This window comes from Hyaena hyaena, unplaced genomic scaffold (genome assembly GCF_003009895.1).
Source record: "Hyaena hyaena isolate Hyena2069 unplaced genomic scaffold, ASM300989v1 scaffold_8, whole genome shotgun sequence".
Taxonomy (NCBI): Eukaryota; Metazoa; Chordata; class Mammalia; order Carnivora; family Hyaenidae; genus Hyaena; species Hyaena hyaena.
The window spans coordinates 3,371,642-3,395,751 of NW_024080640.1; the positions used below are offsets into that span (position 1 = coordinate 3,371,642).

The 24,110-nt window shown below is 47.5% G+C and overlaps 1 protein-coding gene across 1 annotated transcript; it reads left to right on the top strand.

Annotated features, from left to right (window-relative positions):
- Positions 1 to 3,551: 3,551 nt before the first annotated feature.
- On the top strand, positions 3,552 to 22,418 carry LOC120238980 (carboxypeptidase A4-like). Its single transcript, XM_039243054.1, has 13 exons — positions 3,552 to 3,676; positions 4,925 to 5,123; positions 5,207 to 5,547; positions 6,215 to 6,296; positions 6,713 to 6,847; positions 8,059 to 8,157; positions 11,187 to 11,288; positions 12,603 to 12,707; positions 13,439 to 13,549; positions 14,724 to 14,814; positions 16,136 to 16,335; positions 17,307 to 17,391; positions 21,759 to 22,418. The coding sequence occupies exons 1-13, from the start codon at positions 3,552 to 3,554 to the stop codon at positions 21,944 to 21,946; spliced, it is 1,863 nt and encodes a 620-aa protein (XP_039098985.1). The 3' UTR covers positions 21,947 to 22,418.
- Positions 22,419 to 24,110: the final 1,692 nt, after the last annotated feature.

Genomic DNA, 24,110 nt, shown 5'->3' on the forward strand with positions numbered 1-24,110 from the left:
AAACGAGTCCTGATAAAGACCCCAGCTCCCTAAATCATGACAGACTCCGTGACCCAAACTTACTTAGGCTTCTCTGAGCCCTGTGTTTGACTTGGCCTTGTCCTTGGGCCCTATCTAAGTCAGTCTTAGCAAAGAATCCTGCTAAGTCATCCCCTAGTCCTTGATATCTGATTGAGTGCCTCAGCCTCCACCTTTGATGACTAAGTCTTTGGTCTGCCTTTGGCAAGAACCTTGTTATTCCAGTTAAACAAGAATCCCCCCACCCTTGATGTCTTCCCTTAGCAGTTTTCCGTCTACTGACCCCCCTCACTCTGCTGTCTTTACCGTACTCAGAGTTGAACACATTACTCTCTTGTGATGCATGAGCCTCATTGTAATAATCTTGAATAAAGTCTTCCTTACAGTTTTAACAAGTATCAGAACAATTTTTCTTTAACACTCCCAACCATGGCCTTTGGTTGTATCCTCTCCCCTTGAGCAAGAGCAGAACGAATCATGTAGACCATAGGGATGGTGGGATGGGGGAGGCTGTGGGTGTGGGGCTCCACATTTGAGGATTTGGAGCTCCCAGGACAGTCTCAAAGGCCTCAGAATCCCTGAAGAAGTTGTGGACATCATGAGTGCCTTTCATATATTCTGACAGGGTTTGGTGGAAAGGACACCAGACTGAGAGTATAGCAAATGTAAGAAAGTCTTATTTTTAATAATACCATTAAGCCTCGCCTGTACTCAAACCCCAAGGAAAACTGACATTTTATCCAGACTAACAACACTTCCTCCCATCCCATTTACCTCCTGTATTTCTACGTTTTTAGGGGAGTCATAAGAATTAGGTGTCAGAGCAAACCAAGAGAGACTTTTGAATGTTGAGAACAAACTGAAGAGTATGGGGGAAAGGAGAAGGGGGGTGATGGGCGTGGAGGAGGGCACTTGTGGGGATGAGCCCTGGGTGTTGTATGGAAACCAACATGACAATTAACTATCAAAAAAAAGAATTAGGTGTCAGATTCATAACAGAGGTCACAAATTCTCATCATTATGACTTGTTCTGGTGAAATTCTCTGATAGGGCTTATCAAGTGTGTGGTCTTGGAGTTGACTTGGGGTTTCTTTGATAGTCTTCACTTTCTTTCTTACTCTAGAGGTAACTTCATTTCAGGTTTACAATTTGGCCTCTCCTATTAGTGTACATTCTTTCCAGCACCGTGGGACTTCCCTGTTTATTCAGAAAACACTATTTAAATACCAAGTGATGAGCAACATGGCACCCTTGGCACAGACTTTTCCAGCCTGAGGAGCAAGTTCCTGACCTTGTAAATCAAGAGGCTTAGCCTTTATCACTCGAAAGGAATGGAAGAGGCATTGGTAGGTGCCCGCCTGACCTACCATCACAGTTGCAAGGGTGATTGGGAATCACAGTAGCATTTTTGAGGACATGAGTCTGCCTCAGCATCTTAATAAATACAGCTTGACTCAGTCACTCTATGACTGACACCCTTGGGACATGAAGTGGATACTATTCTTTGGGGCCCTTATTGGGCTCAGCATCTGTAGCCGACAAACGTTTTTTGGGTAAGTTCCTTTTGGACTTATTATTATCGTTGTTATTATTTCGCTAGTTCAGAGATACGGGAGCCAAATGGATTTGAAAATGAATGGCTGATTATATCTCACATGGAGTGGCACTGGGAGAGAAGACATGAGCTCCTGTCTCAGTCCTGCCCTCTGTCATCCTGGGCAAGTTCCTTCTCTCTCAGGCTCAGTTTACCTGTGAAATCAGGACGAGGTGGGCTCCACAGTCCTCCCCTAGCTCCCTAATCTCCTGTCAGCTCTTTTACTTCCTGGCTCTTAGTCGTAAGGTCGGTTCCAGGCCTTTCCTACTTTCTTATTTATATATTATGAATTACCGAGAATTACTGAAAGTTGTTTCTAATTTCTGCCATGCTTAGGGGGAAACCCTGGGTCTTAGGCTTTTTGGTTTCACCTCTCTGTTAATGGTGAAGGCTTTGTAGAGCTGGTGTTTTCTCATCAGCATCTGGGACGTGGACATTTGCTAGGTCTTGCCTAGCCACAGCTGTGAAAATCGACATCGAAGGATACACCTGTACAGTGTGTGTGTGTGTGTGTGTGTGTGTGTGTGTGTGTGAGCGCGTGCGCGTGCATGTGTGTTTGCAGAATGCTTTGTGCTTTGCAGTGGAGAGGACACTTGGAAGGAAGGCGAGATGAAAGGGTGCCTTGGTCCCCTGCTAGAAGATTGAATTCTGATAACTCATTACTGCATAATGCTTTGCCATTTGCAAAGAGCTTTCATGTGCATTATCTTTTGGATCACGCAACAACTCTGCCAGGCAGGGGTATTATTTTCCTCAATTTAAACATGAAACAACTCAGCCTTAGAAAGGTTAAAGAACCTGCCCAAGGCCACTTAGCCAGTAAGCAGGGGAGCCGGAACTCTGGACGCAAAACTCATACCCTTTTGCTGTAACACAAGTTAGTCCCCGGCCAGAATCCTGTACCTCACAGGTAGGTCTCTGTGTGTTAGTTTACTCTCTAATATACTGTGGCTGAAGAGACTTTGGGGCTGTTTATTGAGGTAATTACTTCTATGAGATTGAGTAATTTTTATGGCGATGATTTCTTTTCACACCTGGTGTCTACTGTCAAATAGCTCAGAGGGGTTAGACGTAGCAGGTGGCCAGAGAAGGACATATTTCCACAGGCAGCTCAGCAGTAGGTGTGTCATAACTATGCTTGCTGCCGTGTGGGCTGATGCAGAGAGCTGTCAGCCTCTCACTGCAGCTCTTCACGTGGCCGGAACAATCTTCGTTTCTCTGGATACAGACTTCTCTTACGGTGCAGCGGACCCCTGAGTTGAGACAGCTGGGCCCAGCGCTGGTGTGCCTGCCACAGGGGCCCACACAGGAAGGGCTGCGTGCCTGAGCTAACGGCAGATGTTTTCTGCTGCTGGTGTCATCCTCACCCCCAAATCTGTTCCCATCCTGGAGTATAGGAAACCCAGCAAGGGTGGTGGAATCCTTCCTGGGGGCTGCAGATACGTCCCAGACACCTTGCTCCATGAACGTTTCTAGCAAGGGGACACTGGCCTCTCTGGGCATTCATGTGGTAGGAAGCCAGAACCCAGGCTGCCTGGGGGGTGGGGGGGTGGAGGCAGTACTGGCGGAGATGGTGATGATGGCTGCTCCTCCCCCCCCCCCCCAGCTTGTGTTTATTCCACCTATCTCCCTACTTCCTGGGTGTGTCTCACTCCGCTGGTGTCTTCTGGCCTGGTCTTCAGTCATCTTAGGGATGGACGGTGGCCAGGATGCCTAGAGGTGCAGGGCAGGCAGAGAACAGGAAGTGGTGGCAGAACCGGTTGTAGCATCAGCAGTAGCTGGCAGGCATTGAAGAGTTCTGTGAAACTATGTCCTGTGGTGGCTGCTGAGCCTGGCTGGGGATCTGGGTGAGAAAGACACAGGGCCCAGGCCACTTGGCTTGCCCTCATGGGAACGGGGGAGGGCGGGAAGCTCAGTACTAGGGTGTCCAGAACATGGGATGAGCGTGAGGGTGAGTGAGAGGAGGTCACCAGCCGGTGCAGTGGCAGCAGCTGGACAGCCCGAGGTGTGGGAGCGGACCAGGGTTAGCAAGAGCGCGGAGAACACCCGTGGGGAGCAGCAGAGGTAATGTGGCAGCTTGCAAAGCCCAGTATATCCCCTCTCCCGGACCAGTCTTCCATTTTCAGGAAGAGTTTGAGGCCTTTGACTGGATTTACGGCAGAGGTAGGTCGTGTTCAGCTACCCACACTATCAGGACCCGGAAGGAGCATTTTGCAAACAGAGACAAGGACAATTAGGGCAAGAAAATGGCTGCCCTTCACCTTGCACCTGCTTATGTTCTCTCTGTTTCTTGGTACTGATGGACTTATGCTCATGACAATGATGTTAGATCCCCCAAACCCCCACTTTTTAGCGCCATCTGAAGACCATCCCTAACATTGCCTCTGGGTTAGGGAGAACCCATTGGCTAATGACATTTGGTTCTTAGAGCCTGGGTGTGAGATTGCCAGGCAGGCAAGGAAAAGGGCTAAGCAGCCAGGTAGAGGGAACAGCATGTGCAAAGGCACGGAGGGGCAAAGTACATGGTGAATTTGGGATTTCGGTGAGGCTGGTGCTGAGAGTGTAGGACGGAGAGGTGGAGGAGAGACCGACGGGGAAGGGCTCCGCTCTGCAGCAGCCCTTCCGCACTGCCTCTCTCCACTCTACAGTTGTGTCTCTATCCTCTGTAGCTCAGCTGATAGGGTATGAAGAAATGTGCTGTGCATTTACTCCTGCTCAGGACCTGTTTGGTTCACCGTGTTCCACTGTTGTGGACTCTGCCCAGGAGTGTGGAAGTTCTGTTGTGAAGTTACCACTCTGGAAAAGGAAAACACACGTTCTTGGGGCTTGTGTAACATGACGTCCATACTCTTGAGAACTCCTTCTTCTTGTGTTCCTCTTTTTTTTTTCTTCCTCTTCCTGTTCCTTTTCCCTCCACTCCTTTTTTTATGGTTGTTCTAGTCAGTGTTGTGTGGTACAAGATGCCTCATTTTGCCAATAGAGATGTCAGTGCACAGGTGCTTTCTAGAACACTCATCTTAAAGACTCCTCTGTTTCTGGAGTGTTGGGGGTGGGTTGTGACAGAGCAGAAGTTCAGCAGATGGGTCCCGGTACTTAGCCAGGAGTAAGGATTCCCCTTCTGTTTTAAACCCTGTTCCTTTTTTTTTTTTTTTTTTTTTTTTGCGAGCCTGCTTGCCTGCGTCAGGGAAATGGTAGTCTGACTTCCCATTTTCCCAAGGCTGCAGTTCAACTCCTAGCAAGCCTGTTGGGCTCAGTGTGAGACCTTGCCCAGCCCGGCCAGCGGCCTCAACAGCTCCAGGGTGATGTGCTTAGCCGCCCACCTCCAAGGACCCTGTGGAGAGTGGATGAGTCGGGAGAAAGTGAGCCCTTGGCCCTGGCATTTCCTCCAGACCTCCACCTGCAGCGGAAGCAACTCTTGCCTCCTTGGGGCTGGACTAGACGACCCCCCGGAGATTCTCCAGAACCTCCCGGAACAAAGTTGAACCCTGAGAGTCCCATCTGGATTGAGCCGGTTTTCTGATGAGAAGATGTGGATCTGCCACGTGAGGCTGCACATTTAGCTCCCTGTGACAGAACCATTTTCTCTGTCAACAGGTCCTTCAGCCCACAGCCCTCTCCAGCAGCTCTTCCCGCATTCATTCGTGTAAAGGGATGACGCATGTGACAGCGTCGAGTGCGGATTCATTCGGGCTGTCACCTAGCAACGGCCTAATGGCTCCCCTGGCTCTCAGAGCTGAGGGCACAAAGGCAGCTTTTCAGGCTCGGCCTTCTCCCGCCCACACACAGGACTTTGGGGGGCCTCTGCTTTTGCCACTGCGGCGGAAGCTAAATGGCGTACACGAAGCAAGTTCAGGACAGACAACAAAGGGGGGCTCGGGACTGGCAGGCTCCCTTCTGGGCCTTCTCAGGGCCCCCTGGGGAGGATTGAATCCCAAGTCTGCCGCAGCACCCTAGCCCTGATTGTAATTCGCATTTGTATAGAGTTCTGGAGCTGGACAGGGTTGAGAGACCACCCAGCACATAGCTAACCCTCTGAGGATGGAAGGGCTGTTCTCTTTTCCAGCTCTTTCCAGCATGGACCTTCAGCCAGAGTTTCAGCCCTAGCCCCTGACAGTGAAGAAGTGCTTCTTTATGTCTTGAGTTAGCTTTGCGTGTAACTCAGGAACATTCCTTTCTGCAAAATATATATGTTTTTCATTATAAAGTAATATGACCACATTACAGAAAACAGATACAAGGGGAAAAAAAGTAAGTCATCCATAATCCCACGACCCGGACATAAGCACTGTCAGCATTTGCTATATTTCCGTTGTCTGTTTTTCTTCCAATGCATCTGCTTTTTCCATACTTGTAATCATGGCATACATACAATTTTGTGTCCTGCTCTTTCGCTTAATATTTCCCTTCAAGTTATACTATAAGCACTTTTTCACATTTGCCACGTAGTCTTATTTTTAATGGCTATACATTATAACCAAAGACTAGACCATTTCCTCTCATTCGGCCCAGTTATGTCTGGGATAGTAGGCTTGGGGTTTATCTGCCAGCTGAAAGCTGACCATTATCTCTTGCTTTTCTTTTTCTTTTTTCCCTCCACTCCAGGGACCAAGTTTTTAGGATTAACGTCAGAAATGGAGACGAGATCAGCAAACTGAGGCAGCTAGTGAATTCAGACGACTTTAAGGTACCTGGTTCTTCTTCGTCTTCTGGGGTGTCTCTGGCTTTGGGGAGAGAGATTAGCACCACTGGTATTGTTACTCTTGAAGAGTTTCTGTGTGTAGTCCTGTGTCAGTCATCGTGCCTCCGCACGACTGGGAGGGCTGTGGGTCACAACGCTGCTGTCCTGGGCGACGGGAGGCCTCAGCAGTGCACGCCGTCTTTCTATCTGACATTGTCTTTTTCCTTCTTGGACTTTGCCAGGTATCACCTTCTGGGTAGGCCTGACCAGACACGGCTGAGAAATGGGCAGCATTTGCCCTTGGGCGGGGCCCAGCTCCTCAGGGATCACCCTGGCTTTTGGCAATTGTTCTAGAAGAATGAGCTCATGGTGCCTTTTACCTGAACTGTCCTCTAACCTGGTTTTATTTTTGTTCTCTTCAGCTCAGTGTTTGGAAATCTCCCTCCACCTTCAGTCGTCTTGTGGATGTCCTGATCCCGTCTGTCAGCCTGCAGCCGGTCAAATCCTTCCTAAAGTCCCAGGGCTTAGAGTACTCAGTGACAATTGAAGACCTGCAGGTGGGTAGACCGAGGCCCCTAACTGGTCTTGCATAGGACAAAGCATCCAGAGTGGATCTGAGACCCGTACAAGTACTGGTCTTATCTTTCTCCATTCTCTAGATGAACTCATTGAGGCCTAGGGAGGTCAAGTGCAGGTCTTGCATAGGACAAAGCATCCAGAGTGGATCTGAGACCCGTACAAGTACTGGTCTTATCTTTCTCCATTCTCTAGATGAACTCATTGAGGCCTAGGGAGGTCAAGTGCAATGACTTGTTAGTGGACCATGTTGTAGTAGAAAAGGGCATCTGTAGTTTAGGGAACTGGACAGATCTGGATCCAAATCCTGATTTTGCTAACTACCAGCTGTGTGACTTTGGACGCACTATTAATGTCTTGAGCCTCTGTTTCTTCCTCAGTAAAATGGTAACAGTGAGGACCTACTTCATACAGTTCGTTGAGAAAATTAAGTGATTAAGTGTATGTAAAATGCCCAGCAGTGCCTGGTCTGGTATAGGTGCCTCTCAAGTATTAAACCTCTGTCCCTTTTTGTATTTGAAGTCAGAAGGGAAGAAAAGAGTGTGTGTGCATAGGTGTTGTGGGGGCTGTTGGAGACCAGTTATAAAAAGTGTCCTTTGAGGAAGAGGGAATGTCACCAACAGTTCTCAGCAGAGGGAACATCACCACCCAAGCCAGACACCAGCCTCACGACCTGTATCTGAGCAGCAGGACGGTGTCTGGCTCTTGTTCTCTCCTTCACCGAGGTGGGTTATGGACTAATTGCTGATTTGGCCGGGGAGTTTCCTGATGGCGTGAGCAGCTGTGAACTTATTAATCATCCTCACATGTCACAGACATCTGCCAGGAGCCTTCAAAGTATGAGTGGTTATAAGAATTTCTTTGTTTCTGAATGGTTTCCCAAGCTGTGTATTTCACAGGCACTGGATACCAGATGCGGGCTGATATCTAGAGAATTCACAGTATAGAGTAACCAAATAGCACATATGTTGCTTTTGGGGAGTAAGTGGGTTTTGAATGGGGTGACATACGTTGGGTGCCAAGAAGTAAGCTTTTATAGATACGTAGAAAAAAATCTGACCCCCTTTTACACCTTGCCATTTGTGTGACAGGAGTGCCGCCATCTTGGTCAGCTCGTGCCAAAATGTGGCTGAAACAACACGAGCTTCCATCTCCAGTGAATCACGTCACAACATCGCCGTGTCTTTTTCAGGCCCTTTTAGATCATGAAGATGAAGAAATGCAACACAATGAAGGGCAAGAGCGAAGCAGTAATAACTTCAACTATGGGGCCTACCATTCCTTGGAAGCGGTAAGTGTCTCAGAGCAAGGTTAAGATAAAGGTCATCAGCGTCCTGGGGTTCGTAACCCCTTTCCTTACTTGCAGGGGGTAGGTATTAGTCCTTAGCACAACACCCTTTTACTAAGGGGCTAAAATGTGAACGCTTCAATTTCTTTATAATTCTTGGGCTGTTTATCTCCCACCAGCACCTAAGAGCAGAGTGAAACACAACTGAACATTTTCTCCCACATGCACCCTTCTTTCCTAAGGCAACCCCTTAAAGAAAACCGTGAAATAATTACGATCATTTCCGTCCTTGTAATTCAACCTTCCCATACCCCACCATAATCCCTGTATTTTACTCACCCAGATTAAAATGTTACTTATTCCAGGCAAGTAGACAAGTGGTTATTTCCAAGGTTAACCAAATATTTCCACTCATTTATCATGATTACCTATAATGTACATTTGTTCCCTAATGTGTTTTGGTGCTGTGTTTAGTTAAAAACCACTTTATACAGATGACTGACTTTCAAGGTAAGCCAATCCTTCCAATATAAAACTTGGAGCAAAACAATTTAATATGCTATTAGAACTCGAAGGATCAAGAGGGGCTACAGAATGAGACTGTGTCACATATAATAGAGGTTTCTTATGACCCTCGATGTCTTCTCCATTAGTCTGGAAGCACTCTTCTAGCTTAGAACAACACCTCAAAACAAAATCGTTACTCCCCTTCCTATACCTGCATAAATGTTGTTCTTTCTATCCAAAGATGGTGTTCCTGGCATGCTTTTCATGAGGCATATACTTTGAGTTGTTTTTCTTCTGGATGAGGGGTTATTTCCAAGGCTGACCAACTGTTTTCACTTCTTTCCCATGATTGTCAGTAGCTCTGTTTATTGTGTACACTTCCAACCGCATTGCCCCTTGATCCCTCTTGTGACCAGTGACATACATCTGTAGAACAGCTGGATAAAGTTAGGAGTTCAGTTCCGGGCCACGGACAAAAGCAGAGCTCAGGGCTCACACAGGGATCAAACCCATGACGTTAGCCTCATGAAGGAGGGGCACTCCCTAGCTGAGCTAACCGGTTGCAAATGTCACCCAGAGCTCCAGGTGACCCCTGGAACTCCGTCCCCTCGCCTGCCTGCTATGGGATCCTCACTTTGGCAAGCACTTACTTTGCCCTCTGGCTCTAGGTATCCCCCTGTGCTGTGCATTGGTGTGCCACCTCCCTCTTGACTTGATCACATGCGGTTCTTTCTAAAAACAGCTTTGAAGAGCTCTCATCGTGTAACCACTTAGGCCTTCTTACATCTCTGGTGGGAAGGTCATGTTTGTCTCGTCCAGGGTTTCCAGTTCCAGTTTTTCTGTGTGTTGTTGTGGTTGCTGTTATTTCCTTTAGGTGCTCGGCCAAATGTTCCCTAATGTAGGCGGTGTGAATTTGGACTCCTCCCTCTGGATATGGCTTGGTGTTCTGACTTTACCTGGGTGACTCTCTTGCCCATCGTGGTTCAGGGCGGGCATCCGGCTTTTGCTTCACTTTGTAGGGTCAGTAGGTAGAGTTTCCAGGCCCTTTTCATGGCTGGCGTGGCGAGTTCCCAGCTCTCAAGTTCCAGTGCCTTGCCCACACCGAGACCTGTGCCCTCTATTGCTATTCCTGGTTTGCTGTAAACCCTCAGTGCCTACGGCAGATGTCTGGTCCCCGTGGTCCGTTTTCTACCTTCCATCCATCTGGCTAGTTGTTCCCTTTCATTTCTTGCCCCTGCAGGTTCTCCTTTCTTGATTTTTAAACTTGGCTGAGGGTTATTTTCATTGTAGTTTACCTGGCTTGCTGTTGTACATCTGGGGGGTGGTTTCTTGCTTCTGTTCCGTTTGCCATATTGACTGCAACTGTGATAAACTGCTTAAGCTTGATTTTATTCTATATTGAATGCACGTTTTCCTCCTCTGTAAAGCTCCCTCTTCCAATTTTAAGGTCTAAATGTAAATTTATTTATTTCCTTCTTTTGACCCTCAAGAGGTTTGTGCAACCAAAATGGATGAACTCTATTTAAGTCAAATCAACAAAAATGGCTGCATCTGTAACTGTGATTTACAGTGCTTCACTTGTTCTCTTAAGGCCATTAGAGGACTCTCCAAAGTGGGGTGCTTGTACTACAGGGGGCGAGGGAGATGCCTCACTGGGATGGAGGAGGAAACCTATTACAACTTCCGTTTACATTCTCCATACGTTTGTTTATAATTAATGCAACTCTGTTTGTTTCTTTTTGTTATTTTATAATGTACATATTTGTGTGGTACATTATTCCAGTGGTATAACATATAAAATGTATGATATACATGTAGTATACATAACATATGTACATTATAAAACAAATGTATATATACACACATATACATATATGGTGTATGGTAATTAAAAAAATTTTTTTAGCTTATTTTTTGAGAGAGAGAGAGAGAGAGAGAGCGAGCGAGCAGGTGAGGGGCAGAGAGAGACAGAGAGAGAGGGAGAGAGAGAGAGAGAGAGAGAATCATAAGCAGGCTCTGTGCTGACGGCATGGAGCCTGACATGGGGCTTGAACTCATGAACCATGAGATCATGACCTGAGCTGAAATCCAGAGTCAGACACTTAACCACCTGAGCCACCCAGGTGCCCCTATGGTAATTTTTTAAAAAACCTCGTGGAGAAACGCATCAGAAAATTTGGAGAGGATCGTTTTTCAAGAACCCTGGCTAGATCGGGCAATTGCTGATTTAACCAGTCTAGTATGGTGCAAGGCACTGCACTGTTGGAGAGGTATCTACACAAGTCTCTCTAGGTGAGTGGCCTGTAATTTTATGGACAAGTAAAATGTGTTATTTTCTAGAATATTGTTGAAAAGTACGCTTTAGGCAGTTCTTCAAGAATAGTCATCCAGGCGATAATATTGCCAACCCCAAGATCACAGGGCTGGAAGAAATCATTAAGATCAGTAAGATGAAGTTCACAGATACCTACCCCGAGCTGAACAAAATTCTTCAACGCCCCTGAGTTCACTTTTTCGTGCTTCAGATTTACCATGAGATGGATAGCATTGCTGGAGATTTTCCTGATTTGGCGAGCAGAGTGAAGATTGGGCATTCATTTGAAAACCGGTCCATGTATGTACTGAAGGTGAGACCCCAGGCTCTTCAAGGGGCCAGATTGGACTCAGGCTCCCGATTCCTTGTGTCCAGGACCCAGCCCTCAGCCCTCTGAAGGGGGCAGCTTTTTAGGATCTCCTTCACTTCAGGGGCTTGAGGAGACATCTCCTGGGGTTCAAAGTTGGTCTGACAGAGAGTCCTCTGCTTTTGGCTAATGTGGAAGGAGCTAGAACTTAGAAGGAGTCCATCGCACTGCAAGTTGTTACTGAAAGCCAGGATCGAGGGAAGTGGGGGCGAGGGGTAGTGGGGGTGGGCGTGGGGTGAGTTAGGTTAGTATTCCAGAAAGCTCTCAGATAGGCCACAGTCTTTTGCCTTCATTCCTACCTCTGTAAAGCAAGACAAATGGGGATAGTTCTACAAATTCCATTCTGCTTTTAGGGGTACTTATTGGAAAAGCAATCTAGGAAGCTAATTTTAGGGTTGATGTAATTTTAAGCCCAGCCTATGCTCCTTGGCTGCACAAAGCCTAATTTCTAGATATTTCTAACAGATTCAGGTCTATATTGGCAAAAGAGGTAGAGAATTTATGGCAGGGACATAAATTACATAAATAATCCAGCCAAGTGAGTAAAAGGAATTTGGAGATAGGACCCACGGAACAACTGATGGTGCTAAGAATTTGTCAAGTCCTTAGCTTCGTATAAGCCGTGAAGGACCCCGGCTCATAGCGGTGCTTGAATTACCAGCCAGAGGAGATTTGCCACCGAACTGGTTGCTCTAAAATAATCCACATAAATTTAGATTATTTGCCAACCTGATGGAGACTCTGGCTTCATTAACACCACACTCTGACCCAAGGCGGCCCAGCCTCACACTAAAAGGCAGGAGCCAGAATTCATTTAATGCTGTTTACAAAGAGCTATCGTGAACCCCTCTCTCTTCCTCCTTTTAAAATCGAATTCATTTATTGCATCAACTAGGACAGGCCGGTTCATGCACTCTTGTGGCTCTCTCTGTTGGGATACCATTTGAGGTCTTTCAAGAGACATAATATTATCTCTAATCACACTGGCATTATAATTCACAATAGCAATTGTTTCCCCTTCCCATTTGCTTCCAACCCGGGGGCAGCTCAAGCTGCCCGGAGCTGCGGCTGGGCCCTGCCAACCAACCAATTAAGCTCCCTGGTCACGGAGAAGCCTGATAAATAGATGGTGCCCTCAGGAACATTTGGTCTCTGAATTATCTTAAATGGATTAAATGAATAGGGGTGAGCTGGGGAGAGGAGAGGTGAGTGGAACCGTGGGCAGGAGGGTCATTTCCCGGCCTCTCTCTCCTTCCACAGTTCAGCACTGCAGAAGGCAGGCGGCGGCCGGCCATTTGGCTGAACGCAGGCATCCATTCCCGGGAGTGGATCTCGGTGGCCACGGCGATCTGGACTGCGAGGAAGGTCATGTCGCCCGGTATTAGCTGAGCATTCCGGTGGGCCAGGGGTGCCCCCGCGGCATGCCGTGAGGCTGGGCCTGGGGGACGAGGTGGGAAGGCACTCTGCATAGACACAGTAGGCTGGGGGCCTTTTCAGATCAGAGAAGCGAGAGGTCAGAGCCCCTTGGTCAAGCCACTGCAGTTAAATGACAAAGTACGTTCATGGCAACGAGCAAGCTAATGAGCTGCAGAGGTGGCCCCGAAACACTGACCCATAGTCAGCCCTGCAGAAAGGGAGCTTCTCAGCAGTGAAACTCACACGAACTTTGCCTTCAGCCCCATCCTAGCCCTCCAGACCCTCGAGGACGTCATGTCATCTCCATGTCCCTCAGGAGAATCTGCTTTAAAGGGCAGCACTAGGGAGAGGAGGGGTGCTGTGTGTGGAGGATTTATTTTCCCTAACATTCAGCGTGGGGGCCTGGATTCCCCCAAACTATCATGATATGTGGCTTTTCCCTCCCCTGCCCCTCCCCCCCCCCCCCGGAAGGAATGAATAAACCAGGCAGCCCTGGACTCATTGCAAATGTTGATGTCTTCTGAAGCCACGTGCCCCCAGGTTTTGAAGTGCTCCAAGAGCTTTGCAGAGGGCCGTGTCTATGAGGGCGGCAGCGAGGCCGCAGAGGGGCCTCTGGGGATGATACAGGCTTAGACCTAGCGCCCCAGCCTGGCATCGCTGACGAGCTTGTCTCTGCTTAGATTGCATCTGATTATGGGAAGGACCCAGCCATCACCTCCATCTTGGAGAAAATGGATATTTTCTTGTTGCCCGTGGCCAATCCTGATGGATATGTGTACACACAAACTCAAGTGAGTAATACTGAGTGGGCCGGGCTTGGAGTTAAGGAGAATTTGTTGAATTCCTTGCTTTGCCATCTAAATCGTTATATGAATGTGGAGAAAACTCACACACGTGTGCATGCTAGGAGCTTCCTTAGGTTCTCGTTTTTCAGTCTCTCTCCAAGCCGAGGGTCACAAGGGAATAGTTTTGTTAGAGACAATAGTCTAATGAACTCCCTGTCGTGGCTCTAGAATAATTATCAACACTTTACCAATCTTCTTTTCATTTCTTTCCCTCCTACACCTTTTCCCCCTCTTATTTAAAAGCAAATCCCAGACATCAGGTTATTTTACCCAAAACTTCTTTAGTATGCACCTCTAGCGATGATAATTAAAACAACACAAAAAAAGAAACCAAACAATACACCACTGTCACCTTTTAAAAAATGAATGGGAGTTCTTTCATATCATCTAATTCCCCCAATTATCTTTAAAATGTCTTTTGACTCAATTTAATGAAATCACTACCCAAATAAGGTCTGCACCTGTCTTTGGTTGTTATGAATTTTCAGGCTTTTTAAATCTACAGCAGTTACCCGCCCCCACCTCCACCCCACACATATCTTCTAAAATGTCATTCATTTATTGGAGAAATTGAGTAAATTGTCCTGCAGAACGTTTCACGTTCTGAATTTGGCTGATGGCTTCTTTGTTGTGTGTCATTTGTTTCTGGATCCCTCCCACCCCGCCATTGCCTATTCACTGGCAGTCAGATCTTGAAGTTTGATTGGATTCAGGTTAGTTTTTTAGGCAAGAACAAAGTAGTTGTGGTGCACTTCCTGTCACTCACACCAGTGATCATTTGGGCATATGATGTCTGTTTGTCCTACTTTTGCTGAAACCAGAGGTTTTCTGGCGGGTTCAGGTGGTATCGGGCTGGTTCTTGCTTTTTAAAGTTCTTATCAGGATACTTTGGGGGAGTCCTTCTGTCTGAGCCAGAAGGGCTAAACCTCCTTTCTGGGAGATGAGAGGAGACAGCTCAGTCCATGAGGACCGGAGCCCCGGGGAAACTCCAGGCAGAGCCGCAAGCAGCTTGCTCCCGCTGTGGTGCCCATGTCCATCACAGACCCCCAGACAAAACCTTTGCCTCACTTGCGCCCTGACCATCTCTGGATGTTTGTTCCCTCCTTGGTGGCCTTTTCAGAACCGATTATGGAGGAAGACACGGTCCATAAATCCTGGAAGCTCTTGCATTGGTACTGATCCAAACAGAAATTGGAATGCTAGTTTTGCAGGTAGGTTGGGGACATGGTGTTCAAATCCTGCTGCCCCCGGGGGGCCTGGTCCACAGGGCTCCCAGCTGGCAGCGAGGGAGCCAGTTTCCAGGCTGGCTCCGCTCCTGCTTCACTGAGAGACTTGAGCCAGGCCCTTACACTGTGTGTTGGGTTTTTGTGGATTTTTGTTTTTGTTTTTGTTTTTTTTTAAAAAATAATTTTGAAAGGGAAAGACTCTGCAATTCTTGTTCTCCTAAAAGAACACTAACATTTGGCGTGCCTGGGTGGCTTAGTCGGTTAAGTGTAGGACTCCTGATTTCAGCCCAGGTCATGATCTCCTGGTTCATGAGTTTGAGCCCCATGTCTGAAATGTGTGCTGACAGCTCAGAGCCTGGAGCCTGCTTCAGATTCTGTCTCTCCCTCTCTCTCTGCCCCTCCTTATGCCCCTACCCCACTTGTGCTCTGTCTCTTTCTCTCTCTCTCTCTCAAAAATAAATAAATAAACATTGAAAAAGGTAAAAAATTAAAGAACACTAGTGTTTTAGAAACTTTTCTAGACTTAGACATAGACATCCACGCCTTATACCCTGGTCGCCCCGCTTCTCCTGGGCAGATGACTGGGTGGTGGAAGGGCTTCTGGTGGTAACTCAGAAGAAGGCAGCTTGCCTACTGTGTGGACCGTTGGCTAGGGGGGGATGGGGGTTGAGGGTGGGAATAATGTGGCTGTGGGAAAGGAGCTGATAGAAATGTGGGAACTGGGGACATCCGAGTTAAGTCAGCTCTTCCCACAACTGGGCTGGTTTTGCATGCAGGCCTGATACCTCAGGGAGCGATGCTGTGAAGGAGCATAGAAGGCAGTATTTCTAAATACCTGTCAAATATGAAAGTTTTGCCACAACAATAGATTATTTTTGGCAGCGCTTGGCCATTAAGATCTGAACCAAGAGAATTAGTTGACACCAGAATAAATGGAGTCATTTTCATTATTAATTGGTCTTCATATTAATTATCTCAGATACTTATTAATTATAACTCATTGTCAAGTATGATATTAATTATTTATGACAACTGTTAACTGTACTGTTAGTGATACAGTCCAAGGTCAACTCTATCCATTTAAAAGAGTCCTTCCAGTTTTCCTCCTCAGGAGGCAGATCCAATACCCTAGGCTCCCACTTCATGGCACCCACGGTGTGACTAGGCTCTTGGGTGGCGGTCTCTAGCATTGACCTGTCCACTGCCAACACCTTCTGCCCTTCCTGTGGGTTGAGTGCCCTGCATTTCTGTTTTCTCGCCTACGGGTTATTAATGTTTCTGCTTGGGCTACCCCTCCCTCCCACAGGAGAGGGAGCCAGTGGCAACCCTTGCTCTGAAATATACCACGGACCCCATGCCAATTCGGAAGTGGAGGTGAAATCGGTGGTAGATTTCATCCAAGAACATGGGGATTTCAAATGCTTCGTCGACCTGCACAGCTACTCACAGCTGCTGATGTACCCGTATGGATACACGGTCAAAAAGGCCCCAGATGCTGATGAACTGGTGAGTGACGGGCTGCCCTCCTAGCCCTGGGCCTGCTAGACCCTGGGGTGCCGCCACAGCAGCTGTTCTACAGCTTCTGGGGCAAGTCCAGGAGCCTGGGCTTATTTCATTAAGGGCTGGGTCTTCTCTCTCTGCCCTTTGGAATGTGCCATCAGACCTATGAGGGGCAGGAAGAAGTCAGTTCTCGTTATTTCTGTGTTTGCGGTGAGTCTCAAGGACCATACCCTGCACCCGTCCTTTCTTTCTCAGTTATTTTTCTGACCAAAATGTGTTACAGACCCACGGCTTGCCAAGAACCATGGGACACGTTGTGGAGGGTCAGGATGGGTGCTTCTTATTCTGGCCAAGGTATAGTTTAAGCAGGGTGCAGGCTACAGCATAGGGGTGCTCCGTGTCACATCCAGTGACTCACCCCAAGATGTGAGCAGGCGCTTAGGGTAGACCGACAGGGGCAGGGCTGGCGTCTGCAGGGTGACAGCGGGCTCCTCCCACCGTGCTGCTCAGGCGGCTCAAGGGCCCCCCGCCCAGGGCCACAGCGAACACAAACACCTCCAGGAGCATCAGGCCTCAGGCTAGGTTAGGACTAGATTCTGGTCTCAGACAGGCATTCTGCATACGGCACATCCATGGGTGAGACGGTGGCCCTGTCTCACCCACTCCAGGAACACCCCACTCTTAGAAGGTTTTCTCTGGGATGTAAATTGGCCTTCTCCCATGTTCATGAACATGACATTCCCATCCCTCGGGAGAGGTGAAGATGCTGGTTTATTTCCTAGATTCCTAACGGGTTGGTGAGTAGCCCTCCACATCTCTGCGTGTCAGGCTTTGGCCCTGGTTGGATGGGAAAGGAGACCAGGAGGGAAACTCAGGGGAGGGGCCGAGAATCTTCCAGACCATTACAGTGCAGAGCCATTGGGGGATGTCAGGCTGTGGGATCCATTCTTTCTCACCGCGCTGGGTCCTTCTTCTAGGACAAGGTGGCAAGGCGTGCGGCCAAAGCTCTGGCTTCCCTGTCGGGCACTACCTACCAAGTGGGTCCCACCTGCACCACTGTCTGTAAGTACTTGCTGTGATCATCAGTTATTTAGAAAATGCTTTGAGAGGAAACTTGAGAAGAAGGAAGCGGGAGAAGAGCTGCAAGTTAGGCTTCCCTGCACTTTAGTCGGACTGCTTCTGTTGTTAGCCATAGACCAGATTTGCGTCCAGCCTGTGTGACCGTACATGCTGCAGGCGGTCATTCTCATCGGTACTGTCACCACCGCTGGGCCGTTTATCATGTGCCCACGGTGAGTTGGGTCCTGCCAGTGTGCTGAAGTCTGCGTTCCTCAATTTCTATGAGGGATCCTGACATAGGTTATTGAAAATTCCGCAAGCCCATCATTCTGTCTTCAAAGGAAAGCCACCTTTGGATTGGCAGACCAAGGTGGTGAGACTGAGGGTGGGGAGGGGGGTTTTCACAACTTCCCATCAGGAGCGAGCACGTGTTGGAGCACAGCATGCTGGGATCTGGGGTCTTCTTTGCAATGGTGAACATCAAGCCGATCCTTTCCCTCCCCCAAAAAACAAACAATAACAAAACAAAACAAACTCTACCAAGACTCCAAACCTGAAGATTGTCGTGAGGCTCATTACCTACAGCTTCAACCTTTGTTTTGGTTTCTCACTGAAGTGTTTCATCTGAGCATTTCAGTCTGTTCCTACTGAGAACCTTCTGGTCCCCTTATTCTGTGAGCCTGATCTTTTAAAGTCAAATTGAGGAATGCTATCATTCTCTAAGAGCCTAGCTATCAATGGGAAATAAAAACACAAACATGAGGAGCCCAATTCTGACACCTTTTAAGCTAGTGCTCTTCTTTTTCCACCTAGTGCTTCCTCTGTAAGTAACTTCCCAACAGCCGGTCCACCCTCAGAGCCCCCGCAAACTTGCCGATGTTTCTGTCCTCTTCCATACCGTAGCTTTGCCATCCAACTGCTTCACCCTCAGCTAGTGGTTCCCTTCAGCCTTCTTCTTCTGGGAAGACGCTCCATCCCCCATGGGCCCTCGGGACTCTGACCCCAGCCTCTTGTGTGTCTTTCATACGCCCCCCCCCCCCCCCCCCCCCCCCCCCCCCCCCCCCCCCCCCCCCCCCCGCCACGGCCACCACGCTATATAAAGCAGTTAGCCTGATGTTGTCATTGTGCGGGTAATTGCGGCAACTGTCCATTAATTATTCATGGTTTATTATTATTACTGTTGTTAGAGGGGGACTCCTCAGAAGGGGAGCACATCAGGCGAGTTTCTCCATCCTCTGCTTCATTAGTGAGAACTGAGTTCAGGACTACAGAGAGCTCGAGAGACTAGGTGGGGGTCCTCTGACGAGGCCCTTCTCAAAGAGCTTCGTGGGTCACCACAGTCAGGGCTTTCGGGTCACACTCCAGCTTAAAGGATGGCCTTGTGGTCCCACATCAAACACAGTCTTCCCCCAGCTACAGTTGTGCCAAAATCCAGACACACTCATGAGACCCCTCCAGAAGCAGAGGAAGAAGGCTCTCCTGATGGTTGTCCGGGAGACACGGTATTTCCGAAATCTTTCAAGAGTGCATCTTCTGTATTCTTTAAAGGCTTTGTCTGCTTCCCCCACCCCAGCTTTCCAAAAATGTAATCAACTTTTGTATAACAACTCTCCAATTCTTTGGGCTGTTATTGCATGTGCTACAGAAGTAATGACATTTGTCCCTTCAAGTGCTGGACCTTTTCTTAGATTAACCATTTTAGCTGAAAACAGTTATCACACGAATTTCACACTTTCTTGCCTTCTTTTTCTTTTTTTTTTTTTTTTTCTATTTTTGAGAGAGAGCGAGAGAGCACAAGTGTAAGCAGGGGAGGGGCTGAGAGAGAGGGAAGGGCCGAGAGAGGGAGACAAAGAATCCAAAGCAGGCTCTGTGCACACAGCAGTGGGCCCGACTTAGGGCTCAAACTATGGTGAGATCATGACCTGAGCCAAAGTCGGACCCTTAACCAACTGAGCCACCCAGGTGCCCTGCTTTCTTGCCATCTTAAACAGAACATGGGCAAGAGATTTAAGTTCCTTTTTTGTGACGGAGCAGCCTTCTGAACGTCATTTGTTATGTCCTGAAGGCTTTCTGTGCCATACTGTTTTCAGTCCCTGTGCTGGACAGCTGCAGCCCATTTTGCTTCTTTAATTCTTGTGTCTGCTTTTATAGAGTTTTCATGCCTCCTTCTTCTGGTCACACTGTGCTGCTCTCAGGCCACCTGCCTCTAGCAACCCTGTCCCCTTCCCTTCACTGATTCTGGTCTACTCAGGGCTTGGACACAAGTTCTCTGGGCTCCTATGACTCGTGGATAGATTGTGAGGATGAAGAATGTTCATGACAGCATTGTTTATAGTCACAGAAGCTTGGTGATCCCTAAATGTCCATCAGTACAGTACTGATTAAAAACACATTTGGTGCATTCACACAGTGAAGCAGCATGCCACCTTAAATGAGTGAGGTGCATTTATATGTGCTAACAGGAAATAATCTTCCAATGTTAACTAAAAAATACAGTGTTTTTTTTAAATGTTTATTTATTTAGCAAGCGAGAGAGAATGAGTCAGGGAGAGGCAGAGAGGGAGAAGGAGAGAGAGAATCCCAGGCAGGCTCTGCACTGTTACTGCAGAGCCCAGCTCAGGGCCTGATCCCATGAACCGTGAGATCATGACCTAAGCCGAAATCAAGCGTCAGACGCTTAACCGATTGAGCCATCCAGGTGCCTCTACATTTTGTTTTTAATAGTATGTTAGTAGAGTGTTCTGATTTATGTTAAAAGACTGGGTAGACTTTGAGCAGAGACCCAAATAAAGTGAAGTACATGCACTTGATCACTTTGCTCAGCAGAGATCTTCTTGGGTCCTTCCTGAATTCAAAATGTATTCTGGAATACTTGAGTTTGCCATATCTATAACATCTAGAAATTTCGCTGCCATTGTCTGTTTTTTATTCAGCATTTTCTCAGGGTAGAGAAGGATGTGGTAACCGCACAAGGATTTCAGAGAATATAGGAGGGCCTGTTTCATAACCTCAGGGCGCGTGTCATTGCAGTGGAAGTAGCATCTCCAGAAAAATCACTAATAGTATCATGAGAAACAACCCTCAGGAATGGTGTGAAAACAAAAGGACTCATGTTTTCATTTAGCAGACATGTACTGTACTAAATGCACTGGGAGGAAGTTGAAGAAAACATGGGCTTTGATCAGCAGAGGGACACGGGTTTCAATCCCAGTCCTGCCATTTTCTGTCTATATTTCCTTAGATAAATTACGCACCCTGAGCCTGGATTTCCTCATCTGAAAAACAAGGACAGTGATACCCACCTCACTGGGGTTTTGAAAGATTAATGAGGTCATATGTGTAAACTTTCCAATATAATGATGGGCTCGTGGTAGATGTTCGATAGGTGATAGCTGTTATTGACGTCATCATTTGGTGATTTGGTGTCATCCACACTTTGCACTCTTAGCCTGTTTCTGCTCCAATAGAGTTTGGCTCGGAAGAAGCAGGAAGGTAGGCCTCTTTCCTTTCCCCAGACTTTTGGCCAAGGGGAGTCCCAAGGGCCGCACCTCTTTCTCTCTGTGTATCCCTTATCTCTTGCTATGTAAAAAGTTATTCTAAAACTTAGCAGCTTAAAATAATAAACATTTATTTTCTTCCACTGCTTCCCTGGGATTAGGAATTCAGGAATGGCTTAGCTGGGTGGCTCTGGCTCAGGGCCTCTCCTGAGGTACAGTCAAGATGTATTCCAAGGCTAGAGACATTCAAAGGCTTGACTGGGCCAGACAGGTCTGCTTCTAGAGTGGCTCACTTAGTGCTTCCCAAGAGAGTGCTGACTATTGGCAGGACACCTTAGTTCTTCGCTACGTGGACCTCATCGCTGTAGGACACTTTCTGACCGTCCATGCACCCTGGTGCTTGGCTTTCCCCAGAGCAAATGATCCAAGAGAGAGCACGGTGGAAGCCTCAGTGTTTCTGATCTAGCCTTGAAGGCCACACACCATCATTTCTGTAGTCTCCTGTCACTTACCCAGATCAGGTCAGCCCTACTCACCGTCAGAGTGCACTATACACGGATGTGAAGACCAGGAGATCAGGATCATTGGGATGTCTCGGAGGCTGCCTATCATACTCTGTGAAGATTGGTTTTAAGTGACCTAAAGGAGTCTACACAGTGAGTTAGTGACAAGGTGGGATAAGGATTTAAAATCTCTTGGTTCAAGACTATTGAAGATGCTCATCAGGCCAGTGTTCATGTGTCGTAGGCCTGATGACCCACAGAAAGGACTCTAGATCCCTAAGGAATCACAGGCAGGCAGAACTCCTGGCTCCTTCCCTTCCAGCCCTGAAAGAACCTGGGCTTCAAAGGTGTTTTCTTTTCTGACTTACAGACCCAGCTAGCGGGAGCAGCATTGACTGGGCCTATGATAATGGCATCAAGTATGCGTTCACATTTGAGTTGAGAGATACTGGGCACTATGGCTTCCTCCTACCAGCCAACCAGATCATCCCCACTGCCAAGGAGACCTGGTTGGGGCTGAAGACCATCATGGAGCACGTGCGGGACAACCTCTACTAGACGAAGAGCCCCACTCTGTCTTCAGTTATTTATCCCCGTGTCTGCATGTCTGCTGAGGCTCCTATTAAAGGGAGCTTGTTCTTTCGCATGTGAATCAGAGCCCTCTAGCTTTGTGGGGAGCACAGGGCAGCCCCTCCCCAGCCCTCATCCTTGAAGTTTGTGCATTCTGGTGGTGCATCTTGGAGAAGCACTGCCTCTTCCCTGCAGTGTTCTGGTCCTGCTGTTTCACTGGGCCCTTTGTGTGCCCTTCCTTTCACATAATTGGTTGGGCAGGCCACACTTAGGGTCACTCCGCAGTGGGTGGCATGCCTCTACCTCATTTTTAGAACAAAAAGACATTTAAGATGGTTCTCTAGCTTTATCCAGTCTGGCCTAGCTGGTGACCTTGGTCTGCTAGGGCCCCCAGAGGGGCACCCTGGGAGAGACAATGCTTATCTTTGAGATTAGTCTGTAAGATGACACAGAACTTCCTTTAATTTATCTCACTCCTTGAATATATTTGTCTTTGAAAAATAAATCTTGTAGGGGTATCAGTAGAGGTCTTTCTCCTTTTTGTTTTTGTTTGTTCTTGTTTTTGTTTGGTTTGGGTCTGAATACGATGTAAGGATCACTTCTCATCACTGGGCCCCAAATTCCCAGATACAACAGTTCTGATCACGTTCTTCTCTTTGTTATGCAGTGGAACTGGGGTCACAGAAGGGGATCACAGCATAGGCACTGCTCACCCAGGAACCCTTAATGAAGTGGTGATCTAATAGCAGGATTGCTAAATTACCCCCATCTGTCCTAATAGGCTCACCTCTACTTTGCCTTTTGAACTTACTTCAAAGATCTTGCCCTCACCCTATGGATCCTAAATCACTCCTCTGGCCTGGATCATCTCACTGCCCTGGCACATTCCTGTTCGTGCTCTCGTGTACCTTGTGTTTCCTTTTCCTGGTTTTTCTTTTGGTCTTTAAAGTCAACTTCTTCTATTTTGCATCCTGGGCCATGAGCGTCAAGGTGGAGCAAGGATTCACCAGTCAGGCTTCTCTTGTTCCATTCCTCCTCAGCACATACCATCTGTCCTTCCCCCCCACCCCGCCCCAGCTTTTTTTCAAACATGTCTGTAAATCTTATCCTTCTGCCTAGGATTTGTGCAGCATCTGGTGTGTGCTCATAGGCCAATAAATATTCAGTATGAGCCTCATGATCATGTCCTATTCTTCGCCTTCACCTGAATGGAACCAAGCCATGGCTTTGAATATGCAGCTCTTTAAAATGTCAAAAGTCAATTTTAATCCCTGTCTGTATCACATGACATGTAGGAAGGCCTTCTCTATCAGGCCAAAGGGCCTCCAGGGCAGTGTTACCTTGGTGATTTCACTCTGGTCCTGGGTCTAGTTCTTCGTTTTTCAGCTCAGAAGCTTGCTATTCTCAGTGTCCGTGTTGATTAGACTTGAGGATGCTGACTCACGCCCACAGAGCTCAGATGAGGCAGATGATAAAATCAGAATACGAATTTATTAATTTACATCATGGCATGTAACTGTTTAGTGGATTGAATCCTCACGTCGGTCTGAACAGTACATTCTCTCCCTGTAGGCAAGATACATGGGAAGCCAAATTATAATCAGAAGGTTGTTTAGTGAGCGGGGCGTCAGAGCAAGGAAAGTTAATTACAGTCTATGATTAGAATTTTTAATGGTATCCAGCTCTAATAGCATGATATATCCAATTCTATAACCAGAACACACCTGCCAGCCAGCCAGCTGGTCGCTTGTGCTGGCTAGTCAGGGCTTCCTTGGACTAGACAATGCCCCAGTGGGCATGACAGTGCTTGCCTCTGTGACTCGCCTGTACCCTGGTTCTATTTGTAGACCTCCTCACCCCCAAGACTTTGGATTCCTTGAGGGAAAGAGTTCTTACACAATACATAAAAAGTCATAAAAAGAATACCTGTGACTATAATAAAATTAAGAGCTTCTGTTCCCTAGAAGACACCATAAAGAAAGTAAGAAGTAAAGTTATAAACTAGAAGGTATTTGCTATATTCATAATACACACAACAAAGGATTTTTCACATTTGTATGAAGAATCTCTACAGATCAATAAGAAAAGCACACATAACAAATAGAAAAATGGACAAAAACTATGAGCAAGCATTTCACGGAAGAGGAAACAG